Source organism: Falco cherrug, chromosome 6 (genome assembly GCF_023634085.1).
Source record: "Falco cherrug isolate bFalChe1 chromosome 6, bFalChe1.pri, whole genome shotgun sequence".
Taxonomy (NCBI): Eukaryota; Metazoa; Chordata; class Aves; order Falconiformes; family Falconidae; genus Falco; species Falco cherrug.
The window spans coordinates 78,788,404-78,807,647 of NC_073702.1; the positions used below are offsets into that span (position 1 = coordinate 78,788,404).

Sequence of the window (19,244 nt, forward strand, 5' to 3'; positions counted from 1 at the left end):
CTGATCAGTATCTTTCACATTGTTTCCTTAAGTATCATTGGAATTTTTGGGCTGTGCTTTATTTTGTTTGTTTTTATTTGTCCTTCCTCTTCCTTCCTACCACCTGTTTCCTTTTGATAGATTTTTTTTTTTTGTGGTCCAGCAGGAAAATACCTCTGATAAGAGCATTATTTTTTGCACCTCAGTTTAACTCATTTCACATGATTCTCAACTTTTGTAAATCAAACTGAATGTTATTCTGTTGTGAACAGAATTGAGTTTTGTGTCCCAGCACTTCAGTGTGTGTGAGACTAGAGTAGACACAAATGGTTTGAGCAAGGTCCTGGTTCCACTGATGTCAAGGGTAAAACACTCGTGGATGGTAAGTCCTGCTCCATCTAGAAGACTGTCCCAAGATCCATGGTCTGATTATTATTTATTTTTTTTCATTAGGAGAAACCCTGGTCATCACAGTTGAATTAAAAACTACTGGAATGCAACCTGACTCTTAACCGTGTGTGCACTTAGATACGGAAACTGTAGGCTTGGATATCAACAGGTGTAGATAAAAGATACTAAGCTGAATTAGACCTTGCAAAAAAAATATCAGAACTTGTTCTCCCATCTAAAAGACGGAAAAGGAAAGAAATTCTAGGACAAGGACAAATATTTTCTGTGTCCTTACTTATAAATTAATCCTTCCTTTTACTTTTCAGTGATGACAGTGGTGTCAGTTGATACACAGAAGAAGTCATGTGCTCACGTTAGACGGGTGTATTATCTTCTTGCACTATCACATTTGCAAAAAATGAGATTTCCAATTTTATGTGCTGTATTACATGTTTTCTTCAGTCCTTTAAGTAAGTACAAAATAGTGCTCTAGGACCGTGGAATACAAATTCTTATTCATATTGAATTATAAGGATAATAAGATTCACACGGAAGATGTAAGACAAAATCTTGGAAGGAAGAAATAATTAGACATGGAGGCAAATGTTGAATGGAATAAATGGAACTAGGTTTCAAGAAAGGAAGGTTGCACCTTATGCCTTCCTCGGTAACTGACTTCTGTAGACAAAGTGTAACAGATCTTATGTTTGGACTTCATTAGAGAAGTAACTGGCTAAAAGGGAGAGAAAACGCAGATTTTGAGCTGGACTTTGTAATAGTGTTATTCTTTATGGATTTTTATCTTGAGACCAGCTTTAGCTGTTATTATTTACGGCAGCATCATCAGTAGAAAGCAGATGTGTGCTGGTTAAATTGATTGATGATGCAAACTTAGGAGTCATTTTCCAGCCAGAATTACACAGTGTGAACTGCATATCGTTGGTTAAATTCCATCACGTTTCTGTTGGACTGTCTTCAAATAGCTTTTTAGTCACACCATTATGGTCTAGAAGAATTTTTGCTCTGTGCTGGGAACTCGTCAGTTGCTGTGACTAAGGAGGAAGACAACCGGATATATTAGAAGATTGTGTAATAATTGCATGATTTGAGGGAAAGGAAGTACATCCTAAAGTGTGGTGGGTGAAATAAGGAGTACCAGTGCATAAGGCACTGGTGAGAGATCTTGTGGGATATAATGTAGAATTTGGGTTATCTGCTTAGGAGAGGAAAAAACCCAGGAAGTGTAATAGATGCAGAGTTAAGCTTCACTGTTACCCAGAAGAAAGGCATTAAGTGTTGAGAAAGGGAAGAGATTGGCTTTGTTAACCCACCAAAATAAAAGCTTACTGTTGTTTTTTTTTTTTTAATTTCACTGTATTTACTTTGCAGTAAATAAATTTGCTCTTTATTTTTTCTAACTAGGAAGATAAACATCAAGGAGGGAAAATAACTTTGCAGTGCAATGTTAGCACAAGGTTAAATAGAGATGAATCAGATGTTGGTGCAGTTGGTCTGGAAATGGGAACAGTTCCATCAGCAGTGGTGTTCTGGGCCATGGTCAAGGAAAAAGTCTTGATCGCCTTAAGGCAGAGCTTGCGTTTTAGGAAGGAGTTAATGTATTAGGGTTTCTTGGAGTAGCAGCAGTCTGGACATGGTGACCTTGGAAGTACCTTCTGTTCCTATGCTCCTAAAATATAAAAAATAAATAAGAAAAATTAGATAGTAACCTAGTGAAGATTAGTGTTAGGTCTTCATCCATTAACTTACTTTAAGCTGCTTTGTCTTGCTGAGATTTTATTTTGTTAGTATAATGTCTTAGCTTTTGTAAGGTAAGGTTACGCTAGAGTGGGGAACCCAGGATGGTTTTTATCTGGAATAATAATAACTATAATGCAAGCTGCTTTATTCATTCTGGATGTCAGTGAGACCTTCTGATGGTTTTTCTTCAAAGCATATAAAAACCTAAACAAATAATACAAGAAGATCTATAAATACTTTCCCAAAATGGAGCCAGAGGACTGAAGGCTTAGCTGAAGGGACTCGGAAACATCTATCTATCATTTGTCTGAGCTTTGACTGTTAAAATTTTCATTTCCTTGAAGGTTTAACTCCAGAAGCTTGGGAAGTGCGCTACTGTGATAAACCACTTTGCGTGGTTGTTGCAGTTTAGGGTTGACAGGCATTGTGTGAAGTGGTACCATCTTAACATCTACTGAATTCCATGTCGCCTGTGATCATCGTGGCCACTTCGAACAGGCCATAGATGTTATTAATTGGTATTGGCAGAATGAGTTCAGGTTTAGCCCACTAATTACAGTGCAAGAATAAACACGTTTTTAGGCATTGTGGTCCGTCAAATGTATTTCTATAATGCTGTGTTACTTTAATTAGGAATCTTGCATGTTCAGGCTTTTCAATATACTGCATCAGGTCTTTAGGACATCCGTTGGTTTTCCTACAATGGAACAGTAACCCTAAATCATAATGGAGATAGCTAGAAGGGATGGAAACCTGGAAACCTGAAAGAATATCACTGTTCACAAGACTGGCATTCTTAGCAGGTGCCTTCAGAGAAGATATTTTAATAACTTAAAAACATTTGTGGTTTAGTTGGATGTGAAGTTCTCTGTGTGCGAGTCTCAAGAACAGGTAAGGTTAGCTGAATATCAAGAGGTATCTTAGTCCTGTTTATTGAAGTAATTTGTTCAAAAGTAGTAGTGGGGTTTTTTTTATAATAGTTGCTGTATTTTAAAGCTTGTACCAACATTTTCCCTTGCATTTCTCATAACCATAATTTTGTTTGTGATCTCTGCAGTACAGTTTTTGTTTGTTTAGGAAACGTGTATTGCCTGAAAGGCATGGTTTCACCGTTATCGAAGAACTCTGCACTTGTTACAGTGTGTGTTGATACTAGTATAACAGTATGGAAGAGAGTATGCTTGTATGTTGTTAAGAGCTACAGGTAAATTTTTCTGTGCGACAAATAATAATGCTTTCACAACACTATTTCACAAGAAATATTCAAGCTTTGGGGGGGAAAAAAAGTGTGTGTGTGTTAATGTATAAACTGCATCTGATATAGATGATGTGGGCTGGAAGGCCAGCAAAATTACTCCTCATATTTCTCTATATTCAGACTGGATTAAGAAATACACAGACAATACTTTTTAACCTAACTTGAAGATAACTTGACATCCACCAGGCTCACCTTTCTGAAAGTTAGACACTTTGCTATTGCCAGGATCTGTTACACTCCAGGCTCTGGAAAAACCTAGAGTTAGACATGGAGTAAGAATATCTATGAAAAAGGGCCAAAGAGAGAATGCAGCTCCTGTGTTAAGGGAGACTGAATGATTAGAGCTGCTCTGGTTTAGAGAAGAGACAGCTGAGTTGAGGATCTGATAGAAATCAGTAAAGTTATAATAGCATAGAAAAGGCTGACAAGGGGAAGAATATTCACTAATTTTTTGTAACTGAAAAGTAAAGCAATACCTAGTGAAATCACAGAGCTTAAGGCAGGCTGAAGAAAACTGGTTGGTTGGTTGGTTGGTTTCACATAATGAACTCAGTTTTGGGACTCACTGTCTCAAGATGCTTTGGAACCAAAGGTTCCAAGTACATGGAATCAGAACTTGGGGGGGAAGGATCTATGCATCTATGCCATGGCTATTAGATAGTTTTGCGGGTTGGTTTTTTTAGTTGGTTTTGGGGTTTTCTTGGTTTTTGGTGCTTTTTTTGGCTCAAGTAGTCTGCAGAATTACTGGTTTCTGACAGCTGAGAAACTGATACACAGGGAAGAACTTTGTTCCTAATTCTATTCCCTAAGTGGCCCTATGAGCCACCGTGGAGCCAGGATTAGGGACTATGGCATAAACTGATAACAAGGTCTTGTGAACATAAATTAGACAATTTTAATTCATTATATTTAAAATCAGACTCCCTAGTGAGCTGGTAAAGTAGTATTGTATACGTACTGGATATAGTTCGCAGGTTCTGCTAATGCGTAATCTTAACATTGTAAGGAGTACTGTTTAAGCAATCTCTCTTATTCTTGTTCTTGTTAGCTTGGTGTTGTCTTCTAGTTTTCCCTACATGTTTTCTCTCTGTCAGGACTAGAAATTACAAAGTGGAGGGTGACAGGAATGATCAACCATACAGAACAGCTTCCATATGAGGAGTTAATTGCATTGACTAAGACATTTCACCTTGGAAAAGAAATGGTGGGGATGGTGGATACAGTGGATGTCACCTTCTCAAGGTTATTTGCTGTTTTGTAGGCAAGGGAATGTTAATTAATCTCTGATAACACAAGAATTAACCAGTATCAAATGAAAATACCATTGGCAGATACCAAACAAACGGAGCACTTTGCAAGGTGTCAACTAAACATTGAAAGCCATAAGGAGCTGTGGGTGCCAAAAAGTTCCTTAAGCAATTGAGAGATAAGTGGATTTTCCTTCTGTTAATGATCCAGGAGCTACACTGGGGGCTGAGAAGCTACACTGGGGAAGTACCACTGTGTGCTTGCCTCAGCCTGTCACTCCGTGCCAGACGAGCTTAGCTAGGTGAATATTCTGTCTGTACTGGCTGGGTCATTGCTGTTTTTTGTTTCCTAAATTGTGTCCTAATTTAATTTTATTCTACCAAACATTTGTGAAATGTCTCTTCGTTTTGCTTCCCTGCCACGCTTCCTGTGTAACTTTATTAAAAATTTGATGGTTCTTCTCTTTTCCTCTTTCAAGTCTGTATCCCAATTCTCCGTTGTAAATTATAGCCCATCAGCCTTCCTCCTGGTCCAAGACTTCCTCCTCAAGTCTGAGAACCCAAAAATGTTGGGTTTAATCTAATGGCCAGATAATGACAAGAAGTACAAAAATTACTATAAAGGATCCAATACTCCATGAACAGAGTTCTGGTCTGACTTTTATGTCAGTGTATGTTTTTGTAGAAGAGTAATTTGCTATACCCCACCTAATTTCAAGGTTCATTTTGCATCCTCTTACTTGGTATTTATATTGCCTGCATTTCTCCCAGTGTGGAAAGGTTTGCTAGCTGCCACAGGTGGAAATTCGCCTGAATCGTATTAGGTTTGCTACATTTCACAAAGATTTGCTAGACAATAATTAAACAAATTATCCTTTTGTAAATTTTTAGTTAAGTTGTAGGGTTTTTTGTGAATACTGGTCAGCAGCAGCAGTATAAAAAAAAAAAATCAGTTTTCAGAAGTAGGAAAGTTTTGTCTAAGCTCTGGTGGCCTTTTTCCTCAAACATGGTGACTCAGAACTTTCTTTTCCTCATTGAAGACTTTGATGCTATACAAGTTGAGAGGAGTTCACTCAAAAAAAATTCTAACTTGTCCTAAACTAAGGGTAAGTATATTTTCAGTCTTCTCTGTTGCATGGGGAAGCAAGGCTACGAAGGCTGTCAGCTGGAAGTATGCTTACTGTAACAACAAATGGAGGCAGGTCTTGCAGCTGGTGGTGGGGAATTTGGTAAAGTAGGCTTATTTTAAGCCTTGATAATATTGCTTGCTTTGAACTTTTCATACCTTCCATTGGAAAGACTCTTGTAGGTGTGACTTTTTTTCTTCTCTCTCTCCTCTCCCCCCCCAGTCTCTAAAATCCATCCAAAAGTATTAATTGCAGGACCAGCCAGGGCAGTGCCCGTCCCCCTGCGCTGGGCACCGGTGAGGCCGCCCCTGGACCCCTGTGTTCAGCTTTGGGCCCCTCACTGCAGGGGGACGTGGAGGGGCTGGAGCGTGTCCAGAGCCGGGCAGGGGGCTGGGGCAGGGGCTGGGGCACCAGCCTTGTGAGGGGCGGCTGAGGGACCTGGGGGGGGTCAGCCTGGGGAAGAGGAGGCTCAGGGGGGACCTGGTCGCTCTCTACAGCTGCCTGACAGGAGACTGTAGGCAGGGGGGGTCAGTCTGTTCACCTGGATAACAGGTGACAGGACAAGAGGAAACAGCTTCACGTTGTGCCAGGGGAGGTTTAGGTTGGAGATTAGGAAAGATGCCTTCACTGAAAGGGTGGTCAAGCCTTGGAACAGGCTGCCCAGGGAGGTGGTTGAGTCACCATCCCAGGGGGTATTTAAGAGATGTGTAGCTGTGCTGCTTAGGGGCAGGGTTTAGTGGTGGACTTGGCAGTGCTAATGGTTGGACAAGACTATCTTAAAGGTCTCTTCCACCCTAAACAATTCTATGATTCTGGGCAAAGGCGTGGATATGTCACTGGATGGAAGAATGGGCTTGTTTAATGTGCTGCATCTGTGTTAGTAACTCAACAACTACAGGTAATTTCAGTGGCACTGTTTTTCCAGATTTGGCAGAAAATACTTTGATATTTATTGCTACTGTTTAATCTAGATAGGGGGAAGGCTTAAGCCAGACTGTGTGCTGACTTTTTCCTGTAAGAAAAGTTAAATTAGCTTTCAAGAATAAAGTGTGAGTTTACCAAATGTTGTAGGTTACAGTAATTGCACTTTTTGATGAGAAATAGAAAACCTGTTTCATGAAAACTTCAAAAAAACCTACTGAATGAGTTGTAACAAATTCTATAGAATACTAGTGTAAAAGGTAGCATGCTATTGTGCTGTTGAGAGTACAGCACAATATTATTTCCAAATATATTTTGTACATTAGTGGAGCTCTAACAAAACTTTAAAGAAGATTTTTTTTTTTGTTTTGTTTATACATTTTCAAGTAAAATTGCTGCAGTTTGCTACATCTACATATCTGTATTTTGCCTTTTTTTTTTTTTTCTTGGTGTGTTGCTTTCTGTTTCAGTGGAGCTTGACAGTAATTTAATTAAAAAGCAGTTTCTGAAAATGGATAGCCATAATGAGCTAAATGATTCTGTGATTTTTATAAAGTATAGAAATACTGTCCTGTTATTATAAAGGATATTGGAATTGTCAAGTTGCACTGTAAAATCCAGAAAACCAAGTGGATCTTTACTGTTAGCATGGACTAGGCTATTGTGTATCTCAAAATTGTTTTACGGATTATACTTGTTCTAAAAGCAAGGATTATGTTTCTACATTGAGATCATTACATTGCACAGAAATTTTAATGTTCTTCCTTTACAGATTGATTTTTGTGTATCAAAGGAGGAGGATGCCAGTGACCATCATCAGGCAAAATCATACGGAGTTCTGCTCCTGTTTTGTAGGAGCAGGTGGTTAGTTTAAAGGAGCCCAGTATTTGATTTTAGTGAACTGCTGAACCTAAGGATTCCCAGTACACCAAAATATCTAGAAATACTGTACATAATGTAGAAAATATGAATTGTACACTAAAATACAATGTGGCTGCTGCTGCTTTGTCCACGTTTCTGTAAGCATGCTTCTCAATTAAGCAAGTGTTTCTCAGCCAAATCTGTATAGCTCTGCACTTGCCTGATGCTATCTAACAGCCTGTCTGCAGGTAACAGTTATTTTTTGATAACACGTGAGACACTTGAAAATCTTCAAAAATTCTCTTGGCTTCAATGGGCACAATTCTTGTCATTTTAATGAAAATACAAAATTGAAGGAGGAACATGTTTCCCTTCTCTTCAACATGCTTTAGCTACAGCTGTTTCCTTTTAACTGTGTGTACCTTAAACTGCTGAAGTTCTTGTTAAGTGTAGACATACCCCTTCCCTCTGGCACTTGCTGCAGTGTTGCTTAATATGCTGAGAGCCTCTGTGAGGCTTGTGAAAGGAGGTTGCATGTGGCTCCTGCCATGACCTGGCAGGGAGCTGGGAATAGGAGGTGCATTCCTCAAGGAAGAGCAGGTGGTACTTTGAGGTGGACCCAAAGCTACCACAGTAGTAGCGCATAACATGTTTGCACACCTAAATGAGAATTAAGTGCTTATTATCAGTCAGCATTTTCTCCTATGTTTGAGACAAAGAATCAACAGGAAAGGAGGGAAGTAAATATTGAAAAAAGCAATAACAAAAAAGCAGATTCCAGAAGGAATCTGGAAATTTAGACTCATGGTAAAATGTTCTATGTATTTTCAGACTCCTGGAGTGTTTACTCACCACTGAGGAAGAATTAGAAGTGTGATTCAGCATCTCAGTTGGGAGCATTAAATCCAATCTGTAATAAATAATTCTGTGGTAAACTTACCTACAAACACAGACAGAGGAAGACTGGAATTATTAGTCTTATACCAAACAACTCTCAAGTCTCCTAATGGGATATAGTAATGCAATTGCTGATTACATTAAGGAAAACCCCTTGTTGTGCAGCTCAAGGCATACTGCTGCGTGTCTGTGTTGAAATTTCCCCATCTTTAAACATGAGGATAAATATTTATTTAGAGTCATTATGAAGCTTGGTGCTAGGTTTTTTGGATGGTTAAAAAGGTGGTGGTGATATAATCACTCATCCTTGCGACTTGTACAAGGAATGCTCTTTCAATTAAGGTTTATTATCTCTATTAATTAACTTTGTAGGTCATAAGAGCATAGGTTTTATTAGAGAAAAACAAACACCTATCAGTGAAAAACACACATAGCTCTTTGGAGAATGTGAGAAACATCTTAGGATTTTCCAGAAGTGAAAAATTGCCTTTATCCTTTTCGCTAATAGTGTTGCTTTCAGTACAACTACCCTTTACCTGTGGGTGGTACCAACCAGTGGCAGAGGTCTTACAGAGCATTTTTCTTCTAGGATTGTGCTTTCTTTTCTCTCCTCTTTTTCAATGGCAACTTACCATTTTAAGGAAAGAACAGTATGTGTTTCCATTTCTGATGCTGGCAGCCTGTCAAAGCAAGTCCTTTATTTTCAGAAGATTATCTGTCTGATAGTGTAAAGTATTGTAGTTCACTGCTACCTGGTGCCAGTTCAGAACATCTGAAGAGCCAAAGGTTCATCACTGCTCCATCAAGAAGATTCATACGTTTTGCCCCATCCTGTGATCAGAGGGGTGTCTGCAAAGAGGAGATGCCTGCAGTTTGGTTTTGTGATTAGTGTATGACTTGCCATGAGTCAGGTCTGGGGCTGTGAGGAAGGAAGAACAGTGATGTCTCTGGGCGAAATTAATTGTTCCCTTCAGCTGGATCTGGCTTATGGGCAAGATGTTTCTCAGCCCTGGGACTGAAGGCATGTGGTGCAAAAAAATGTTGAGCTAAGCCGGGTAAGTTTAGATGATATGTCTTGGATGGCAGATACTTCTGTTTGACTCTTCCTGCAGCTTTGTCTTTCCAAGAAAAGGAAGTTGTCACAGTTCAGTGTGCCCAAAACTTGGTTGTTTGTGAACCAGGCAGTGTAATCTTTTCTCGGCAGTGATGCTGAGTGGCCAGTTTTACCACTGGTGGTAGCTTTGGGGAGCAACCGCAGTATATGTGAGGATTGTAGCATGTTTTGATGGTGATTGCACAGGAGGACTGAGTTTCAAACTAATTTTGTCTGTGGCAAGTCTTTGTTGTGATGGCCTTGGTTGTACTATAAGTAAACATGGCAATTACTCTGAAGAATGGTTCCATGACGTGCTTTGTGGAATTGCCAAGACCTTGTGATCTCCATTGTTCAAAGTGTTAATTTCAGGTAGACCAACGGGGTATTTTTACTTAGTATTTTGAGGAATCATAATTTAAATGACATTTTCTGTACATAGATTTCATATCACCAAATGGTAACGTGCAAGAGTTATGAGCACACGGTTAAGCTAAAAATAAGCAGTCGCAATGCTTTAACCTTCCCCCTTGTGCTGTGCTCTTTGGTTTTTCTGTTGCATGTTGGGGTGAGAGTTGGAAAAAACAGTGAATCTTGTAAGTAAGAAGTGTTGGGTAGCGTTTGAATGCCCACACAGGTGCATCCCTACTGTAAGTTTTGGGTGTTGGTTTTGGTTTGTGTTTTTTTCCTTTTAAACAAATGTCCTGTGGTTATTAACCTGTATTCATAAAACAATGGCCTGTTCTAGTTCAGGCTGAAAATGGTGGAACGCTCTCTCTTAAGCAATGTTAGGTTAAAACTTAGTTTTCTGGGACTTTGTTCAGTTATAGGCAAGCACCAAAAATCTTACTGTTAGACTGGGAGAGCTGTGCTGACTTGAAGGTGTGCTGTTCTCTAGATCTGAATTCCTGTTGGAAAAAACCCAACATATTGCTTTCTAGAAGCTTGTAAGGAATCGCAGCTTTGGAAGGACTTTGAGTCCTGCCTTGCTACCCCTGTCCCTCCCCCATCTCATTTCTGACTGGAAATTAGTATGTTTTCATTCAGTCTTCTAAATTAAAAGATGCTCTTACATCTCCTTTTAGACATCTTAAATGTCAAAGTATTATTGAACGTTGTAGGTGTTGAGAGGTGTGGCTAAAATTTTCTGAACTGAAGGTGTTTTGAATTTATATTTACAAAGTATGTATATTGTAATATATTTACTTTTAAGCGAAACACACAAATTACGTGAGAGGAGGTCTGCTTTGGATTTTAAGACTTACTATGTTTTCTTCCATGCCTATAAAAAAAAACAGTGGAGAGCATATCTTTGTGAAATTAATCACCAGAAAAAAAATAATCGTAAGTCTCTGACCTCAGGGATAGGGAAAATCTGAAATTCTTCTTGCCTTTGAAAGTAAATTAGTAGCAGGTTGGTCTTTTCAGGATATATATTCAGTTTTCTGAAACATCCACACAGTATACTTTTGATAATGTGTGTTTGTGGTTACCACTTTGCTGTGACAGTAGCTGCTGAGGCTGACTTGCTAGGACAATGCTAGAAGCACTTGTGGCTACAACAATGTGGGTTATAGTCCAAGATAGTTGTTGGTTTGTTTGTTTTTTTTTTAATGAAACTTACACTTGCAAGAAACCTGTCATGGAGATGGTTGCTGGAGAAATGCTTTTGCATGTTTAATCTGGGAATGAATAAACTATGCTAATGGTGTCATTTTAGCAGTAAAGTGTGCGTCTAAAGGACTTCTGTTACGGCTGCACTGGTGATACACACACATCTACCTGGCTAGGATCAGCAGCGTGAAGTGCATGGTGGTAAGAGTCAGCAAAGCTGGAGATGGGGTACTGTGAGCCATCATGCACCCCACACCCTCTGCCTTTGAGAGCTCTGGGTTGCTATCAGGGCAACGACACTGTGTGTCAGAGAAAAGCCATCACAGCTCAGAGCAAAAATGTGTAAAATATTCAGTGTGCAAAGAATAGTGAGATTCTTGGGAAGTGTTAATGAAGGCAAAAATGAGAATGAAGGGTGAATGTGCATCTTGAAACACTTCTTGAATGAGATGTTAATTGTTGTAATAGTTAGAGGTGTGAATCTGGTGATTTGTGAACTGCAAGATTTTAAAACATTTGAGACAATGCCATGTGGAGCTTTGAATTTCATATTTGGAGAGGAAACTTAATTTACCAGATTTCATTCAAATAGATGTTTTGCTGAAATATATTAGAAGAGTTTCAAGATTGGTTGCTATCTTCTTTGTGAGATATAATATGAAATTGTGCATTTTGGTACATGTTTAAAGAAGCTTCCTTATTAGAGAGGCTGTGGTGGTGGTGGTGGTAACTCCAGTCAAGGAATTGTGCTGTATTTCTAGGACTTCGCAACCACTGACCACATGAAGATACTGCAGTGATCTTAATCCTTCTGTCAGTGATTGTAAAAAGCTGAGGAGTGTTGTAGCTACCTGTTTCAAAAGATGATCAAAACATGGTATTTCATATAAGGAAAATGTGATGTTGCTAGTATTTTATTTTTCATAAATGAAAGAACTGGTCAGGTTTTCTGAAGTTGCTGCTGACAACTTTAGGAGCACTTCTTCATCTTGTCCAGATAATTTCTGTAAGCATTAACCGCATCATGCACTTTCCATTCATATCTTAAAATTAACATTTGAAAAAGATTTAAGTGCCACTTTGATTTTTGCCATTGGGCATAAGTTGTCCTCATTTGTGTATTAGAGCAATATTCACACTGCTGATCAACTTTCAGGCACCTGGTTTAGATTTATTTAGATTTATTATTGTATCTATTTTAGATTTATTATCATATCTAATTTAGATTTATTTAAACTCACTTAATTGGAAGAGAAAAGGGTCAGTTCTTGAAGTGCAGTTTTGTGTGCAGCCTGCAAGAAGACCTGTTCATTGAGGCCACACAAAAGAAAATTGGTATACCCTCAAGAGGGGGAAGCAAAACTCCAAATTCAGGTGCATAAAGGTGATATTATAATGCCTTCCCATCTTTTCTGTCATTCATCTCCCCAGTGAATTTCTGGTTTGGTTTGTTTTTTTAAAAAAAACTATTTGTATTTCCCTACTAAAGCAGCAGGGATGAAGAACTGAATTTGTACACGTGTGAGAAGAATGACAGTCTTAACAGGACCTTCATAAGAGGAGACACTAAGGGTTTTTTTTGGAAAATGTGTTTGCATGTATGGATAAACACAGATGAGAGATGATTATCAGCATCAATGTCTCTATATTGTATATTTGTTATTCTCTGAGAAACAGTAAGAAACCTGTTGAAATATTGTAGAATCAAAGCTTTGAAATTACGTTTATGTAGGAAAAGAGGAAGCATTTTATAGCAACTTTAAAAGTGCTGTGGTTTTTAAAGCAATTTGTTAATATCTCATTTGAATAATTATTCTCTTGACTGTCTTTTAGCGAGCAATACAAATACTTGAGCAACAGATTAACAGTTCTTTGGAAGTGGTAATGCTCAATAGAATGTATTTTTGAAGGATTTTTCTGAAGTAATATCCTTTTAATGCTGTTTCCAGAGTTTCCATTCAGAATTTTGGCTAATTCTTGCATTATTGATTTGAAAAAATCAGATATTTGTCAAGAACTTCCTGATTAAATCTTCTTCCTACTTAAAAACCAAACCTAAACCCAGTTATTTCTGGCAAACTACTTTTCCTGCAAAGGACGCACACCCTGACCTTTACACATCAGGTTGGAGCATTTCTGAAAGCCACTCTGGTTCTGCCTGGTATATCAGCACAGCTCTGTAAACTTGATTATTCCTTGCAATTTCTCTTTGTTACTTTGAGGTTGTAATGTTTTATACTTGTGTTTTTGTTTTGTTTTGTTTTTAATTAAGCATTGGAAAATGGTGAGTTGAAATTGTATGCTGTTTAAAAAAACCAAACCAACAACCCAGAGTGTTACGCCTTTGTCAGGCAAAACCAACATTATTTTGTTAGCAGTCCCAGTTTTGGTTTTAGAGTATTGACAAGGCAAAGCGTGAGTCTTTTTTGGCAGCTGTAGCGTTCGCCCTGTGTGTGAGAACCTTTAAGTGACATTGAATGCCATTTGTTTTATCGGCGAACCAGAGGAGGATTCGGTTCACACAGGGTATGGTGAGCAACGTGCATCCTGCCGGGGATGCTGACAATCAGCAGCAACAGGAAACTGCTTTGCACCAGCTTTGAAGGACGCCAGAGCTTGTTTGAAAGCCAAGTGTAAAGCAATCTAGCTGAGGGATTGTCTCAGCTAGTGCTTGCACATCTGGGAAGCAGGTTTGTGTTTCACAACGTCCTTGCCAAACTGGTAGGAGCTGGGTGTGTCAAGATCTAACTTAGTCTTTTGAGAAGCCAAGCATTTATTTTACAAGTGACATGCTTTATTTTTAAAAAGTCTTCAATCTGGTGATTCAGTGTTTTGGAGTTGGTTGTTGTTTTGGGTTTTTTTTTTTCCCTTAGGAGGTCCGAACATATGGGCCATCACCTCTGAAGAGCGGGCCAAGCATGACAAGCAGTTTGATAGCCTTAAACCCACAGGAGGCTACATTACAGGTTGGTCTGAGATTCTGCATTACACATTAACTTCTGTGTACACATAAATATCTCTGTAAAACAGTTTGAAAACTACATCCTATTTCTAGCCCTTTGTTGTGTGATTAATAACCATACTCTTTGGGCAAACAGCCATGGGTTACTACTAAACTTCTACAAGCTTTTGGCTGAAGTTTGGCACAGGACTGCTCTTTCATTAACCATGTCACTTCTGAAGCTAGCAGTTATGTGCTGTCATTCTGTCTAGTTTCAAAAAACAATATCAGACAAAATCTGTGCTTAGATGGGAGGCTGCCAAGGAGCACTTAGAGTAGCTATTGTGGAAAGTGACGCCAGAGACACCAGAAGTGGCTCTTCTCTGTCTGAACAGTGTTGGAGAATGCTGTGCTGTTTAGATATCTTTGTCTTGGAGGAGGAGGCAGGGAGGGAGATGCTGACAGCTTGTCCCCGTTAATGACTGCTTGGAAGTTATTAACCCCTGGGCCTTCAGTGAGTTCTGGATAGGCAAATGGCATTTTGCAGTGGCCTGCTGTCAGTTCCAGTTGCATTCAGCTACTTCTCCTCTGAAACAATTGGGTCACGTTGCTGTGTGCTTTGGGATTTGCAGTTTTTAGATTTAAGAATCTGCTTGTGATACCAAGAAAAGAATCAAGTTCACTGGCAAAGATGACTTAATTGCTGTTTGCGTGTAGATGAGCACTGAAGACCAGCCCTGATCATTCTTACCTGCCTTATCTGCTAATGCCCTGTCTGGTGACTCCACTGTCCTCGCTTTTCAGCTTTTGGGGCTGAAAAGGACTGAGGTGAGAGTGGGAAGTTGTCTGGAACATGCATGTCTTCTGGCAGAGTAAAACATAACTTCTACTTTGGCCAAACGGCACTGGGAGGCTGGTGTTTACCACCAGCTGAAAAGTATGCAGTGCCAGGGGCTGCCTTTAGGCCACATCTGGGCTCTTACCTGCACGTATGTCTGCAGGCTTCATTAATTATTTGGCAAGTGCTTGAAGTGAAAGGTTGTGTATGAATATAAGGGAAGAAAGAGCTGACAGAAAAACATGAAGTCTTGGCTTTTAAGCATCTGTAATGCACTCATAAGTAAGCATAAAAACCACTATCCATGTTTTATTATGCATTTGTTTATGGCATGATCGGTACCATTTGATGGAACTTGGTATGGGAATGCACAGCAGTCCCCTTCCTGAAATACTGGAATAGTGGATGTTCTCTGATGGAACAGAATATTATCTAGAGAGGCAATACCGGCTCAAGTTAGAGTGGATAAAGGAGAAGGAAAGAAATAGCATATTCAGCCTTTCCTGTAAAAGTAGTTGAGTCAGGACTAAATCATCAGTCATTTTTACTTCTTTAAATCTCGCATTTTTTAAATGGTTAGCAGCTGTTGATTTGTGACCTGTTAAAGCTTTTTGTAGCTATTTTAAATAACTTCTCGGAGCAAAGATTCAGGATTACAGAATACTTGGGTATCTGACAGTTGCTGTCACCAGGGATGGAGTTAGGTGGTACAAAACTGGAAAGATTGGCATCTAGCGTGCTGGTTCCTTTTGAAAATCTGGTCCCACAAAAGTGTCCTGAGATCTTCTGAAAAATCTGTCTGTACTGTAAAAGTCTACCAGTTTGGTTTTTTTTTTGTTTATCGTAGGTGATCAAGCACGTACCTTTTTTTTGCAATCAGGTCTACCAGCTTCAATTCTTGCTGAAATATGGTAAAGTACTTACTTTTTTTTTTTTTTTAACATGGGAGATGTGTAGCATTCAAATATTGCCTTTGGTGTGTTGTGTTGTCTTAAGGAGACTTTCAGCAAAGTAGGAGTGTTGTATGAATCATTGTTTCAATTTTATTAAATTTAGGGGAAGGATTGAGCCCGTATGTGTACCAACACAATTAAAAAGCAATATTTTTTAAAGTCTTTCTTAGGCTGTTAATTCAAATGAGATCATTCTGAACACAGCCTTTTTAAACTATAGTAAGTACTTCAAACAAAAAGCAATGATAAATTGCAAGGCTTTTGTAGAGGGAAGTGCCTGTTGGAGTGCCACAAAGGTCATTGTTAACCCTTGTCTTTATATTTGAAATAATAGCACGGAAAAAGAGGTAAAAAAATAACACTTTAAATAATAATATGGAAAAAGAGGTAAATACTGGGGTAATGAATTGCTGGAGATACCAAATTGAATGATGTTTTAAAGAATATTAACTACTTAAGATTAAGTGTGCTACTAAACTGGGAGTGGAAAATACTCTGGAAGTAGAAGACAGGAAAAAAAAACTGAAGCCACAGAAAATGTTAGTAGGAGGTCAGTTATACTGTATAATACCAACCAATTCCGTAATGCTGGAACTGGAAGAAGTGCTGTTCTTTGCAGCATATATGTGGTGATTGCAACACTCAAAACATTTTCTTCTTTGTAACTCTTCAGTCACTAGAATACTGTGTTCATTTGGGGATACTTGGTTGTTACCAAGATCTTCACCTGTTAAAAGACATGGAGTGGATGCTCATAATAACTAAGAACAACTCGCTTGTGAAAGAATACTACAGAAACTAACCACATGCAAAGTTATTTTCTTCTTCAAACACTAGAAAAGAGTGGTAAGGAATTTTTTCCACAGGACCTTGGCATTTTATACTGAAGAGTAACAGAATGAAAGGGAAAATGTAGTTAAATATCAAGTAGGATTTTTTAATTCTCCTAATTCTATTTACAGTCCTGTGCCTAGTCCTCTCATGTTTAAGTATTAATAAGATCTCATATTTTCTGTCTGACCAGAAATTTTCTGTTTATATATGCACTGTTGCATATATTTCCTGTTGTATTTATTTGGAAAAGTGTCAAAAGATGACAGTGTGGTTTAAAAAAACCCAACACTATTTGTGAATTAATGGAGTTTTCATAGTGGTATATAGTGTCTTTACCAGGTTTCTGTGTACTCCTGTTTCAGACTCTTGCGTTAATTCCCTACATTACCAAACATTAATTAAAATAATTAGTCTAGCTAGTAGCATAGAAAAAAGCATAGCAGAGGCAGCAAGTGTATCTACTGAGCAGGATACTACTGCTTTTCCAAGTGTTTTCCTGTTTCTCAGGTTAAGTATTTAGTATACAGCATCTGTAAAACTGAACTCTGCAGAAGGCTACTAAGTGGGTAATCAAACTTATCAAACTTCTGAGGGTTTGAACGTTGTCAAAAGTGAAAGATCTACAGATGGTTGTAGTAAGTTTCTTGTTTTCTTATACAAAACCAGTAAATAAATCTGATAGAAAAGCTTCTCATTAAGTGAAGAAGTTAAATTTACATTTCTTTCTTGCGGGCTTTTCTAACTTTATTTTATTTTAAGGACACTATCGGACCTGAACAAGGATGGAAAAATGGATCAACAGGAGTTCTCTATAGCCATGAAACTCATCAAGCTGAAATTGCAAGGACAGCACTTGCCTGCAGTTCTCCCTCCTGTCATGAAACAAACTCCAGTATTTTCGCCACTAATGTCAGCTCGCTTTGGTACTTATGAATATATAATTACTTAGTGTTTAGCGGTAAAACCCCACAGTTAATTTCAGACAAATACAAGCATTAATCTGACCACAATAGTTGAGTGCATCAGTGGGAAAAAACCCCCAAGGATATTCTGATTTAGGAAATTCAAAGTCACTTTCTTGACATTTTTTAATAATTTCATTCTTTGAAGACATTTAATAATAAAGAAAAACCTTCTACTGAATTTTGACATGAGGTGCAGGAAGGCCATTGACATCTGCCATCTGACTTGCAGGTTGTCATCTTGTACTGGTGGTCTTTTTTTGTCTCCCTCCTACTCATTCACCTATTTATATTCAGGGTTTTTTAAAGTTAAACTTAGTAAAGGTCAGAGTTTTGGTAGAACACTTATTTAAAGTATTTTTTCCAAAATTAATCGGATTGTCTGTTTTGTTGATACGATCGATTTGAATATGAGTCTACTTACTTTTTTTTTTTCCCCTTCTGATGGTGTTTTGGGATTCAGTGCATGCCTGTTATTTAGTGCATACTTCTTTTCTGAAATTCGATGTATGCCTATAGTAATTACATACATGGTTTAAAGTGTCTGTCCATCACTAAATCTTGTGTGTTTGCGTGCATGTGTTTATAGATAGCTATGGTTGGCATATGATTACTTCCTACTAACCTTCCATCATCTCATCTGCATACTCTTGTCTTTGAGAAGATTCAGCCAGTAATTCAAGTGCTTACTTGCTTCAGGCAGCTGTCTTAAAGAAACCGTTTGATAGGCTTAAGTCCCTAAGTATGCACTTTTCACAGGTATGGATTCTTCCTAAGCCAACACTTGGAAGAGTCTTAGTTCAGAAACAATACCAGCTTTTTCCCTGTAGAGGATTGTCACAACTTCTGACTTGCACTTGAAGTCTCTCTCGGGGGCCAGACATGGAAAGGCTTGTTGAAGAGCTAGTTGAAGATGCAATTACAGAAAACCAGATCTTACTCGTTTGTGAAATACTAGTTAAATATACACTGAGAATTAATTGCTTGCAAGGATTATTTTTTTCTTAAATTCATGTTCTTCAATGTATTTTTCTCTGTGTCTTCTCTAAATTTTAGAGAAAAAGTAAATATTATACATGAGCATCTATTTTAACTCATTGTATCTCTGGACACAGGTTGTTTTGTGTAGTTTCTGCCTAGCATAATGGACCCAATTTCTTGCTGGAGCCTCGCAGTATTAAATCGTGACTTGTTGGATTTTGCTCTAGGAATGGGTAGTATGCCAAATCTGTCCATGCCAACGTCTATGTCTACGATCACACCATTAGCTCCCATGTCTCTGACCTCCATGACTTCCATTCCTCCTTTGGTTATCTCTGCTCCCCTGGTGCCTTCTGCCAGTACCTCCTCGTTGCCAAATGGAACATCCAGCCTTCTGCAGCCTTTGTCCGTACCTTTCTCTTCAAGTAAGTATAGTACAGTGCAGTACTTGCTTTCAGAATTGTGAATCTCATTTTCTCTATGGCTAGTTTCAGACAGGAATGCTAATACTTGCATGTGAGCTAAAAAAAAACATGTTAAATTGTATTTCTTCCAAAGTTGACATTTGTCAAATCGGTTCTAACTAGTTA

At 38.5% G+C, this 19,244-nt stretch overlaps 1 protein-coding gene across 3 annotated transcripts in view; it reads left to right on the plus strand.

Annotated features, from left to right (window-relative positions):
- Nucleotides 1-19,244, plus strand: part of ITSN2 (intersectin 2) — an 88,438-nt gene that overhangs the window by 18,928 nt on the left and 50,266 nt on the right. For all 3 annotated transcript variants that reach the window (XM_055714213.1, XM_055714214.1, XM_005441580.4), the window contains exons 3-6: nucleotides 14,019-14,111; nucleotides 15,772-15,835; nucleotides 17,471-17,634; nucleotides 18,882-19,079. In XM_055714213.1, the coding sequence (XP_055570188.1) occupies nucleotides 14,019-14,111; nucleotides 15,772-15,835; nucleotides 17,471-17,634; nucleotides 18,882-19,079 (519 nt within the window). The remainder of the gene's footprint in view (nucleotides 1-14,018; nucleotides 14,112-15,771; nucleotides 15,836-17,470; nucleotides 17,635-18,881; nucleotides 19,080-19,244) is intronic.